At 34.8% G+C, this 13,992-nt stretch overlaps 2 protein-coding genes across 2 annotated transcripts; both read right to left on the bottom strand.

The window, feature by feature from the left end:
• Positions 1-427: 427 nt before the first annotated feature.
• On the bottom strand, positions 428-1,150 carry LOC113390531 (zinc finger BED domain-containing protein 5-like). The gene has a single exon (XM_026626862.1). The coding sequence runs from the start codon at positions 1,148-1,150 to the stop codon at positions 428-430; it is 723 nt and encodes a 240-aa protein (XP_026482647.1).
• Positions 1,151-4,308: 3,158 nt separating this feature from the next.
• LOC113390548 (zinc finger BED domain-containing protein 5-like) lies at positions 4,309-5,007 on the bottom strand. The gene has a single exon (XM_026626863.1). The coding sequence runs from the start codon at positions 5,005-5,007 to the stop codon at positions 4,309-4,311; it is 699 nt and encodes a 232-aa protein (XP_026482648.1).
• Positions 5,008-13,992: the final 8,985 nt, after the last annotated feature.

The following is a 13,992-nucleotide window of genomic DNA, read 5'->3' on the forward strand; positions in this document are numbered from 1 at the left end:
ATAAGAAAAAATAATTTTAAATTTAATAAAAACAAATGATATAATATTTCACACAACATTAAAAAATTAATGCGACGGTTGAGCTTGTTTTTTAGCACAATTTTTCTCAAACCGCGGCTCCATTGTAGAAATCGTTGTTCTCAGTTCCTTTTCTATAACTAAACGAGATCGGTACTTTGTTTTTAATACTGCTACTGCAGAAAAACCAGTTTCACATAAGTAGGATGTCACAAAAGGTAATAAAATTTCTAAAGCTTTATTTGTCAAAGTTGGAAAATCGTCCTTTACTTGTAACCAAAACTTAACAATATTCTTTTCGTCCTGAAACATCTGCTTCAATGTGCTATCACTAGATAAATCAATTATCATTTCCTGCTCTGCCGTTGGAAGACCAAAATCATCATATTTATCAATAACAAATGGATTTCTAATCCATTCGTAGACAAGTCATATGATTGATAATAAGATCTTTACTTGCTTCTATTTCATCATCAGCTTCTATTTCATCATCACATGTAGTTTTAAAAGAGGGAAACATATCAAAGTTATTACTTTTCATACTAGCTATCCACAGTTCTATTTTTTTCATAAACGCCGTAATCTTGTCCTTTTGAACAAAAGCATGAATTTGAGTTCCTTGCATTGATATATTTAAATCACTTAGTCTTTTAAAAATGTCAACTAGATACGCAAATTTTGCGAGAAACTTCGTGTCATAAAATATGTCTGCTTCATCTCTTTTATTATCAGCAAGAAAAATGGCAATTTCTTTTTTGAGCTCAAACACTCTTTGAAGTACTTTAGCACAAGAAAGCCAACGTGCTTCACAATAATGAAGTAGTGCTTTGTATTCTGAGCCCATGTCATCACACAATTTTCCAAAAAGCCTTTCTCTTAATGGACTATTTTTGATAAAATTAACAACTTTTATTATAATTTCAAATACTTTAAGTAATTCTTCACCCATATTTCTTGCAACAAGAGATTGCCTATGAATCATACAATGCGTCCAAACTGCACGAGGAGCCACTTTTCGAACTAGGGCCTGCAGACCAGCATTTTTTCCTGCCATAGATGGTGCTCCATCAGTGCACAGTCCAACACAGTTCTCCCATAAAATACCGTTTTCAATAAAAAAGTTATCAATCATGTTAAAAACTTCACTCGCTGTAGCTTTGCCTTGAATTGCCTTACAGAATAACAACTCTTCTCTAATATCATTTTCCATAACATATCTTATATATGTTATTAAGCAGGGGTCGGCAAGCTTTTAACTGTAGTGTGCCAAGCCACTCTGCCAATATGATTTAGAGTGCCACCTTAATTTTGAAATATATAGTTAGGTTCTAGGGTAGAAGAATTATAACCAAATTTATCTTTTAAACATTTTTATTAACAAATAACATGAATTTCTAATATAAACAGTGCTGGATTACCCCATAGGCCCATTAGGCCCGGGCCTGGGGCGGCATATTTTAGGGGGCGGCAAGTTTTTAAAAATGTAAATATTTTAAACTCGATGAAATGACACGACAATTCATTTTAAGGATAGATCCTGAAATTTTTTTTTGTAAATTTAGAGATCATTTTCGATGAAATAGAACGTAATGCGTTTTCTAATCAAATTTATTATTCGTGGGTGCCGCATTGTATCATATTTAATATAATAATTATCAAACTGATAAGATTTTTTGAAGAAATATTGAAAAACTGTTCGTTTTTTGTAATTTTGTTCAGGTGAATCTTATAATTAAAACGCTTTAAAAACTGTTCGATTGTTTCTAGTTTTATTTTCGGTATTAAATCAAACAATGCCGAATTAACACAATATATTCATTGTTGTTAATTAATTTATGTCATTTTTTTTGTATGTGAAAATATATATTTTTAAATATGCCTGTAGTATAAAATTAAAAATATCTGACAATTTAGTATGCTTTCTCCAATTGGCTTTTATTTCAACTTCAGGAAGGCTAAGTTATAAAAATCCTAAAAGATCATAAATAAAATTGTTTATATAACTCTACGCTTCAAGTTCTACTGAACATTTTGACATGCCTTAGAAAAAATGGATGTATGCATGTGTTTATGCGGTTACAATTTTTTGCCAATTGGCATTCGGGAAGACGTGCTGATTAGTTTTTTGCAAAGACAGTTCCATCCATTTTGGAATAGGGAGCAAAGAGTGAAAAAAGTACTAATTCAATTTTTCAAAAAACGGAGCGTCCTATTTGAATAATTCAAGACACTTTTTACTTGTATGACGAAATAAGAACTATCGAAAATTTTGCGAGAGCATGGTCAGCGTTTTTGGTGACCCAAAAAGGTGTTATTAGGTGATAAAAAATTATCATTGACATCAAATTATTAGATTTTTTATAAAAAAATTATTAATTATTACAAATTTTGTCTTCATTATTTTGAATCATTCCGTACCAAGATTTTTAATTTTCAAAGTTTACTTCTTAGATAGTTTAATTGTCCTTTGCAAGGATCAATCACCATGAATGATTAAAAAAATATTCACTTGGCTTTGACTGAGAGGCGTACTGTTTATGCCAAAGGCAGGTTTACCATTTTTGGAGATACAGAGCGCAGAAGGTGCAAAAGTGGTCATGAAGGTTTTGAGAGTACAGATCATCCGATTGGAATGACTCAAAAAATATTTTGTTCGTGGTATTTTAGTGATATGAAGAAATGATTAGTTTTCCGAAACGGCAAGTCCACTGGTTTCAAAATTTTGAGAAAATTAAAATATCTAAAATTTTCAAATAATCGAATTACTTTAGAATTTAAAAAAAACTCGAAATTTTTTAATATCTCGGTTCTATTTATCGAGTTTAGTCCAATGTCTTTTTAATTTGTGAAATCAGTTCAGGCGTTTTTGAAAATTAAATTTTGATTTATCACATCACAAAAGCGCCTTTTAACACAAATTTTGATTATGAAGTTTTATCAAACTTTGATGAATTTTTAAAATAGTCAAATATTTTGACTCCTAATTGATATCTTTCAGAAATCTTTTTTCAATTTTAAAAATCAGTTTCTGGCTTTATTCCAAAAACGTAATATTTTTGCTTTTTTATGCTAATTTCAAACAACCGGCTCGTCCGATCGTTCCGCAAACCTAATCTGTCCGGCAGGTTTTTACCAAAAATTAATGAATACGATTTCCAACCAAGATTTTTCGAATGGTTTTTGAATTTTTAAAATCGACTTAAAATTATGGGCTAAAACTTTGACGAATTTTTTCTCTCTTTTACTAATTACAAAAAAAAAAAGATTGGTCAACCGTTAAACCTGCTTCCCGAAAATTTAGGTAATCATTCATTTCTTCAGTACAAGTTTTTTTTTTGAATTATTCGGAAACCAGCCTCTCGGTTCTTTCAAAAACTGAATTGCAATTTTTCCACTTTTGTTCTGTATTTTCCAAACGGCTAAACCCGTCTTAGCCAAAAACTAATCAGAACTTTCTTATCTATGAGAATGAAACATACATACATACACACACATCAATTTTTTTAAGGTATGCCAAAATGTTCAGAAATGTCTGAAACGTAAAAATATGCAAAAAAAATTATTTTCGATCTTTTCGATTGCTATAATTTACGAGTACTTTACGGAAAGTTAAAAGTTGTATTTAAGTAATTTAGAATAAAATTATAGTTTAATTAAAAAAAGTAAAAAATTGTTTATTAAAAAGATCAGATAGGGCCTAGGGAGGCAGAAAGCTTAATCTGCCACTGAATATAAACTAAACAACTTTAATGCGAACCTTGTGCCTTTTCCTTAACATTTCAAGATCCGGGGTATAATTTGTAACTTTTAATTTCACACAAGATTCTGAATGTTTAGTTGTTAAACGATTTCTTTGTGAACTCAAAATATGTTTCATGTGAGAAAAAATTTGTTCACAGAGATATGTGGAACCAAAAGCTGAAAGGAGAGCGCATACAATTGTCATTAAACAATTAAATCTTTTCCGGCAATGTCATTTAACAATATAATATGGCTGTCGATTTTTCCATAGAGTCATCTTTCAGTTTTTTTTTTGTAATTCCTTCAATTTTGTTTTCATAATTCTGAAGATATTAGTTCGATAATTTCCATTTCAAAATTATCAACATTAATCCATTCGAAAGTCAACAAATCAAACGGTATTATTGATGGATCTATTAAATCTGGTTTTATGAGGAAGGAAAATATAGGCACATAAGCTTCAAAGCGAGCTCCGTTAGAAAATATATTATAATTAAACATTTTCTCTTATTTAAAAATCACTCGATATTTCCGATTTTCCTCATTACTTTATAGAGTGCCATTCAAAACCCCAGAGTGCCGTAGGTTGCCGATGCCTGTTATTAAGTGTGCATCCTTAGCAACATCGGTAGCCTCATCTACTTGCAACGCGAAATAAGATAATTTAATTTTTTCTATCAACTGATCGCAAAGATCATCAGATATATCTGATATTCGTCTTCCCACCGTATTATCTGCCAGCGGAATGCTTTTAATTTGATCAGCATATGATTTACCAAACATCGTAGCTATTATGTCAATAGCTGCTGGTAGTACTAAAGTTTCTCCTATTGAATGTGGTTTTTTGCATTTAGCAATTCGATACGAAACTTTGTATGACGCAAGTAACGCTTTTTGTGATACAGACAAAGCTTTTGAAAACGATTCTTTCTGTTTATTTAAGCTATCTAATTTTCTTTGGAAAAATTCTTTTGTTTTGCCAACATGATCGGCGTGCACTTTTTCCAGATGACGTTTTAATTTATTTGGTTTCATGCTATCTGAGGCCAAAGTATTCATACACAGCAAACACATTGGTGGTTCTTGACCATTAATGATCTTATACGTAAATCCCAATAATAAGTACATTGGATCATATTTTCTATGTTTAGTTTTACTATTTTGTGAAGAAACATTTCCATTATTTTCACCACCCTCTTCTTCTGCTTCATTAAATTTTATTTTCAACCCAGTCACGAATTTATCCATTACAAACGGTTTTTATAACAAATCAAAGAAAATCACTTTTTCACTACTTTTCACAATAATTCCTGGCTAATAATGTGCCAAAACTAAAGCTATAAATTTTAACTCAATAATAATTTAGAAATGATTTTTTGTATATATCAACGCGTGTATCTCCAGCACAACTAATGAACTAATTCGATTTATAGATAACAGAATAAAAAGGATGCTTTTGTTTATTTACTTAAGTTAGTCTCGAGTAAGCACGTGAATATTCGATATGATCCGAGTGCTTATCTTTTGTTTATAGGCCTACAGCTCACTCAACTACAAACGCAAAAACGAAATATTTTGAATGCACCAAAAGTATAGTATATCCATGCTGTTACATTTGTCTTGACAAAATTGCAGCAAAAATTGTAGATTACTTGCATGCATTTTGCTGACTTGTTTTTGACACTTACTCAGCATTTAAAAACAATATTTTTGAAAGATCTTTGCGCCCCCCTTGGGACAGCAACGCGCCCCCCCCGGGAGGGCGCGCCCCACAAGTTGGAAATCGCTGTCATAACCTGTCATAACCTGTATGAAAAATAAAACAAATGTGAAGTTTCTTCATACGGAACAGAGTTATTTTTTGACACTGTTTGTAAAGTTGGTGATAGTGACGAACAGTGACGAACTTCATGTGTAAGCGTTCATTAGTAGAAAATGGCAAAAGTGTTTGTGTTCGACGAAAATGATCATTTCTATTTGGGAGTTCATTTGCTATTCGCCACTAGAGAAAAAAAAAAACAAAAAAATGGAAATGCCTGAATCGTGAGTATAATTATAATATATAATTAATATATGTTACATGATGGAGGTAATGTCATTGTTCCACCATTTTGTAAGCATGTGTTTTAATAATACAAGCTTTCAATTTCTTTTAGCTATAATCCAATTATAATATTTTAGTTATAATAGAATGTTTTTTCAGTTCTTTAGTCTCAGCCGATTGACTGATAAAAGAGAACGGCGAAGTTGTTAAGTGTTGGTGGCCCTCGAAGGGTTCAGAACACTTTTAATCGTATGTGATGGGCCACTTGATGGTTTGTAGTGTTCATATACTATTCGTTTATGTGATATTTATTTGCTTTGAATTCTTAGATTCGTATGAAAAAGCGAGGAAAGCGGCGGCGGATAGCGAAGCTTTGCAAAGCGATGAGCCGCAAGAAAGGGGTCACCGTAAGAGGACCAAAAAAGTATTTGAAGATAAAGAGGAAGAGAAAGATTATTGTTATAAAATTCTTTGTATCTTATTTATTTGACTAATGTTTTGCAGCTGACAGAATTGAATTTAATTTTTAATTCCGGGCGGATGGCATGAAAAAAACAGGCCATAAATAAACAACGGAGTACTGTTGATCAAGGCACATAGACAGAGGAACCTCTGCCTGTAGAAGTGATTCATAGTTATTGTGTCTTAATTATTATTTATTCTTATCGATTTTTTAATAGATTCATTTAGATACTTCGCAAGGAAAAATAAAATTTACAATGATTCTCTTTTAACTGAGATAAAGGCACTACCTCGCAATAGTGTCCAGCAGGAAGAAGACACCGTCTGTAAAGAGTTATTTCCTTTAAAAACTACACAAAGTATTTTAGGCTGCGAAGTACTCTTCCAGAATGACCTGGAAAAAGCACAATTGGTGAGTTTTCTTGTGCTTAATGTTCGTACAAAATTTTTCAATTTAATTTTGCAATACTCTATTTTCAGCTAAAGTATCTTACACGCATCGGAGGGAGCAAGCAGACCTTAGTGAACATTTTTTATAAAAATTTATTCACTAAAGAGTGGGCTGCGCAGTGCTCTTGGTATATATATATATATATATATATATATATATATATATATATGGCAGAATGAACACCATATGACAGATGTCAGTTGAATGACGTCAATTGATGACAATGGCGGAATAAACACCATATGACAGATGTCAGTTGAATAACGTCAATTGATGACAAAACTAAATTATATTGGGCTACGTTGATTCGGATCTGGCATCAAGCAAGCTATAACGATCTGATTGTTTTTATACGATCGAATATTATTGTCGCGCTTTTTAAAAACGATCGAAAATATTATATCGGTTTTTCAACGAGCGTTTTCTTGTTATCAAAATTGAGATTTGATTTAATGTTATATCAACATCTTTATCAATTGAGACATTAATAAACACTCATTATCGAGTTGAAATAAAATTATTGCGATTTCATTCAAGAATTAATTAATAAATAATATATGGCCCACTAGCGCCATAATTGGTGACTCCGAACGTGTGTGTGAAATCGGTAAGCAAGAGACATTCTCAACGTCTTAGTTCCCATAATTGGTGACGTCGGACGGAGAAAGGAAAACACTTGTCAAATACAAGTAAATTAATAAAGGTAAATTATACCAATTTTTATCAACATGTCGACTCGATCTACGTCCATCAATGACGAAACAGCGCTCAACAGATCTCTGATCGATCTGGATCACGAGGCGATCTTTAACACTAGCAATCCTCGTATTTCTGAGCATGAACATGACAGTTATGCTGACCAATTCAACATAGCAGCATTTAATAATCACCGTCTCACTCCATTCAATGGAGACTCTCCAGATCTATGGTTTTTAGTTATTGAATACGAGTTTCAGTCTGCTAGGATCAGGAGTGACGATACTAAGTACACAGCAGTACTCAAAGCCTTAGACTTCGAGACACTGCGCCTCATTCAGGATGTCCTCCGTAATCCACCAATGACAGGCAAATACGAATATATCAAAAACACTATATTAAGCAGAATGTCTGAATCTAGAGGTAAGCAAATTGACAAGCTATTAAAAAACTTAACTCTAGGAGAGAAGAAACTATCACAGCTCCTACGAGAAATGATGAATTTGGCTAAGGGAGAGGTCAGTGAAGACATCATAATTAAATTGTGGTCAGAACGCCTGCCACACCATATTCGGCCACAATTGATAGTTTCTCGTCATCTTGGTCCGGAAGCCCTGGCGGAAGTTGCCGATATTTTGGTCGATCACTGTAGCCCCACATCACATGTGATGTCCACAACACACAAGTTTTCAGTAGAACAGAGACTGGACCGCCACGAAACTCTGCTTATGTCATGCGTCCAGGAAATTAAGGAACTAAGGGCAATGTTAAACACTGGAAGACTGAAGAATGATCAACAAGAATCACAACTCAACCAGTTTAGATCAAGAAGTGAACAACTCAATCAGTCAAGTTCTAGAAGTGGTTCTCGACATAGGTCCAGGACACCTTCTCGTGGATCAGTGTGTTACTATCACTACAGATACGGTGAGAAAGCCACTAAATGTGAAGAGCCATGCCTGCTGAAATCTCTAAGCGAGTCGGAAAACTTACTTCACCGTCATTAATTGGAGCTTATCATGACGGTGAAGTAAATTATGTCTGCTCTGAGCTCCGCCTTCATATATCAGACAGAAAGACGGCAATCCAATTTCTAATAGATTCAGGATCAGTTATATCCATTTTACCAGCCCATAAGTTTGCCAATGGTCATGCCAAGGAAGAGCTAGTTTTGTTTGCAGCAAACTCTAGCAAAATTTCCACGTATGGCAAGAGAACTCTGGAGCTGGATCTATCTTTACGCAGAAGCTTTAACTGGCAGTTTGTTGTTGCCGATGTAGCCACAGCCATAATAGGAGCCGATTTCCTAAGCAACTACAATCTATTAATAGACTTGAAGGGAAGAAGATTGATTGATTCGACCACAGGCCTTACCTCTGATGGAAAGGTACTCAAGGCACAGCAATTCAACATCTCCACTGTCAATCCGGCAGAGCCTTTCAAGGATTTACTGGCACAATACATCGAAATAACAAAGCCACAGGTAACCACCAACAATAAATCATCTCTTTTTGCACACAGGATAACCACAACAGGTCCACCATTAGCTTCTAGATTCAGGAAGATCTTCGGAGAAAAGGCTGTTGCAGCCAGGTCCGAGATACAAGATCTCCTGAACAGGGGCACTTTGAGGCCTTCCAACAGTCCATGGGCAAGTCCTATTCATATGGTTCCCAAAAAGAATGGCACATTCAGAATGTGTGGAGATTACAGGAGGCTGAACGCAAACACACTACCTGACAGGTATCCTCCACCATTAATACAAGATGTATTCAATAATCTTCATCAGAAAGCAGTATTTTCTACAATAGATTTGGAAAAAGCTTACCACCAAGTACCCATGCATGAAGAGGATATACAAAAGACTGCAATTATCACACCATGGGGACTCTTCGAGTATCTACGCATGCCATTTGGACTCAAAAACGCTGCACAGACATTCCAGAGGTTTATCAATCACATATTCCAAGATTTCAATTTTGTTTTCATTTATATAGACGACATCCTGGTAATGTCGACTGGTATGAATGAGCACCGTCGTCATCTTCAATTGGTTTTTGAGAGGCTACAGGAATATTCTCTCACTATTAACTTAGAGAAATGCGTTTTTGGAAAAGATGAAGTTAACTTCCTCGGTTAGAAACTGAGTGCAGCAGGATATTCTCCTTCACCAGACCGAGTAGAAAAAATTATTAATTTTCCAAAACCTTTGACAGTTATTGAACTCAGAAGATTTTTGGGCATGGTAAACTATTATCGTAAATCAATACCCAAGGCAGCAAATATACAAGCACCACTTTACGAATATGTGAAGTCCTCAGTTAAAAATGACAAGACTAAAATTGTATGGAATGACACCTCACTATCAGCATTCAGCCAGCTGAAGGAAGCTCTAGCAAATGCAACACTTCTTCATTTTCCTTCAAGCATAGCAAATATTAATTTAATTACAGATGCATCCACTACTGCTATTGGAGCAACTTTAGAACAAGAACTTAATGGTGCATGGCATCCAATAGGTTTCTTTTCGAGAAAACTGTCTTCCACAGAACAAAGATACTCCACTTATGATCGGGAATTACTAGCCATTTTTGCTTCAATCAAATTTTTTGAACATCTTTTAGAAGGCAGACATTTTTGCATTAAAACTGACCACAAACCTATAACTTATGTTTTTCAACAGAAACTAGAGAAGGCTTCAGATCGTCAGCGACGGCAGCTGGAATACATTTCACAGTTTTCAACGGAAATTGTATACATGAAGGGTGATCAGAACGTGGTTGCTGATGCCTTGTCCATGATCAATGCCATTCAAATGCCATCAAAGTTAACTTCAGAGGAAATTTCGCAAGAACAGAGCAAGGACGTTGAAATGCAAACTTTATTAAATAGCAACACCTCTCTTAATCTGCAAAAATTAACACTAGACGGGTATCCAGTTTATTGCAACACGCAAGATAATTTTGTGAAGCCCTACCTTCCGCAAAGTCTTCGCAGACTTGCTTTTGACATTGTACATGAAAATGCACACCCAAGCATAAGGATTACTTCAAGGGAGTTGCGAAGAAGGTATGTGTGGCCTGGGATTGGTAAAGACGTCACCACGTGGGCACGTCAATGCATTCCTTGCCAAAAATCCAAAATACACAAACATAATCACCTCACTCCTATCCATATTCCTATTCCTGAAAACAGATTTTCGCATATTCACATTGACATAATCAAATTACCTAATATTAATGGATATCCTTATTGCCTAACAATCATCGACAGATTCACAAGGTGGCCAGAAGCTGTTCCTCTAAAGGACATTTCTGCAGACACGATTGTCCAAGCCCTATTTTCAAACTGGATATCAAGATTTGGTTCACCATGTGTGATAACATCCGACCAAGGATGCCAGTTTGAATCAGCTATATTCAAATCATTAATGAATGCAATAGGTACTAAGAAAATACGGACAACGGCATACCACCCTCAGTCCAATGGTCTGGTTGAACGCTGGCATAGAACCCTGAAAGCAGCTTTAATGTGCTCTCCTGAGCCCTGGATCAAAGTATTACCTGTAGTCTTACTAGGTTTACGTTCTTCATACAAAGAAGACCTTAAAGCATCTCCTGCTGAGATGGTTTATGGAACCACATTAAGACTACCAGGCGAGTTTTTCACATATAAAGAACTTTCATCTGATCCACAAGCATACCTGGACTGTCACAGAAAAATAATGCGTGATATTAAGCCTACAGCCACAGCTCATCATAATAAAGCCAATATGTTTGTGCTCAAGGACATAAATACATGCACTCATGTATTTGTAAGATCAGATCATATTAGAAAACCACTTGAGCCTCCATATAGTGGACCATATGAAATTATAGAAAGAATTTCAGACAAAGTGTTCAAAATTTCTATGGATGGTACTGATAAGAACATATCGGTTGACAGACTAAAACCAGCATATACAGTTAAAATAGATAACAGCCAACCAAGCTCATCTCAAGAATTTAAATCACATAACTTGGAGTTATCGATTGACCCTCCAAAAAAGATGAAGCCTAAAAAAGTCTCCTTCAAATTTTAATAATCAAATTCATTTATTTCTACCAGATACTTCTTTTTCTTTTGAAGGGGAGTTATATGGCGGAATGAACACCATATGACAGATGTCAGTTGAATGACAATTGATGACAATGGCGGAATAAACACCATATGACAGATGTCAGTTGAATAACGTCAATTGATGACAAAACTAAATTATATTGGGCTACGTTGATTCGGATCTGGCATCAAGCAAGCTATAACGATCTGATTGTTTTTATACGATCGAATATTATTGTCGCGCTTTTTAAAAACGATCGAAAATATTATATCGGTTTTTCAACGAGCGTTTTCTTGTTATCAAAATTGAGATTTGATTTAATGTTATATCAACATCTTTATCAATTGAGACATTAATAAACACTCATTATCGAGTTGAAATAAAATTATTGCGATTTCATTCAAGAATTAATTAATAAATAATATATGGCCCACTAGCGCCATATATATATATATATATATATATATATATATATATATATATATACGAGGTCTGTTCAAAAAGTACCCGGAATTTTCGTTTTTTCAAAAAAATATTTATTTATTCGTCTACATTAATGTGGTCCCCTTCAAAGTAGTCCCCCCCAGATATAATACACTTATGCCAGCGTTTTTTCCAATTTTCGAAGCACCCTTGATATTCACTTTTTGATATGTCCTTGAGCACTCTCAGCGATTTTCTTCAATCGAGGAAAACCGCCGTCCTTTCATGGGTCTCTTCAACTTTGGGAATAGGAAAAAGTCACACGGAGCCATATCTGGTGAATTTTTGCACTTTGCAACACTTTATTTCATTTTTTACGCAAAATTTAATACAAATTCTTTGACTTTTCAATTCTTCCATTGTAAAAATCGCCGAGCTCAGAAAAACACGTCGAACCTTAGCGACTACCACAGACAAAGTAAACAGTGAATATAGCTGAAAATTTCATCATACTTTAGGGGCATGTATACCAACACAATAAAAAAAAATTTTGACAATCAGACACTCCAGACCCGCGAAATTTAATTATTAGTAATTCCGGGTACTTTTTGAACACACCTCGTATATATATGTGTGTGGGGGGGGGGGGGTTCATATATAGAGATGTATTTATGTATGCGTGAAAAGGGCGCCTCCACGCCATTTTTTTTTCAAAAATTACGTAATTATTAAGAAATATTTCCGCAATCCACATTACGTAATTCACATTACGTAAAATAGGCGAAATTTTTACACATTTTTCACATTAATCTTACGTAAAAATGACGTCAGTCTTGTGCCAGACATCGTAGATGCACATCGTTCAATAACAAGTGTATTTACAATCCGAGTTATGCAATCGAGGGCCTACGGGCAGGCCTTAGGCCGACCGCCGGACCCTAGTCCGAGTACCTGTTCGACCCAAGGACAGGTCATAGCCCAATCGACGGACAATAATCCGACTACCTGTGGTGTTATCGGTAATACAGTTGCTATCGCGATGAACATATTGTACGGTGATAGTGACAATACAAATGCAATTGAAATGAATCATACAGAAATGGATAGTGAATGTTTGTCAGAAAAATCTTACGAATCAACAAGTACGCTGGAAAATTTAAACAACATATCAAGCGAGACTAATATGTGTATCAACGACAGTTTTGATAGTTCATACAATGACGTTCCGGTCAATCCCAACAAGTGGCAAGTAGTAGTTTCACCATCTAACAATAAGAAGCGTAAAGTTAACGCCGATAATACTGGTTACACCGAGGTACAACTATCAAATAAATATAGTATATTATCAAATAATACTCCCGATAGATCGCGCAATACCACTAACGATAATATGGGTTTACCTAATAGCTCGGTCGCTAAAAATGTGAGGCCTCCGCCAATATACATTTATAACGTCGTCGCCTTTCCGGACATGATGAGATCACTCAGTGTTGTATTAAAATCTGACCAATATATTTCAAAAACCTTAGCCAACAATATGATCAAGATTAATGTGTTCAAACCGGATGTATATAAGGATGCAGTAAAGTTTATGCAAGAAAGTAAAGTCGTATTTCACGCATACCAACTTAGTACTGAGAGGTCGTACCGAGTAGTGCTTAAATATATTCATTTTACGACAGATGTCAATGACATTAAAGTTGATATCAAAAACTATGGACATAAAGTCAGAAGCATTAATAACCTGAAGCATCGTATAACAAAAAAACCCTTAAACATTTTCTTTGTTGATTTAGAACTTGCACCCAGCAACTCTACTATTTATAAGATCAACAAATTGATGAATCAGATAGTAAACTTCGAACCTCCAAGGAGATCAAGAGATATCATCCAGTGTCATAGATGTCAGCTCTATGGCCACTCAAAAACGTATTGCAATCGCCCTTACGCCTGCGTAAAATGTGGAGACCCTCATCCTACATCGAAGTGTAAAAAACCCATAGGACACCCGAGCGTGCTGCTTCTTGTGTGGCGGAGCACATTAGTTCGTCAAAACAC

The sequence above is a fragment of the Ctenocephalides felis genome, unplaced genomic scaffold, assembly GCF_003426905.1.
Source record: "Ctenocephalides felis isolate EL2017-DRISC unplaced genomic scaffold, ASM342690v1 CF-g0.4_SCAFFOLD_00845, whole genome shotgun sequence".
Taxonomy (NCBI): domain Eukaryota; kingdom Metazoa; phylum Arthropoda; class Insecta; order Siphonaptera; family Pulicidae; genus Ctenocephalides; species Ctenocephalides felis.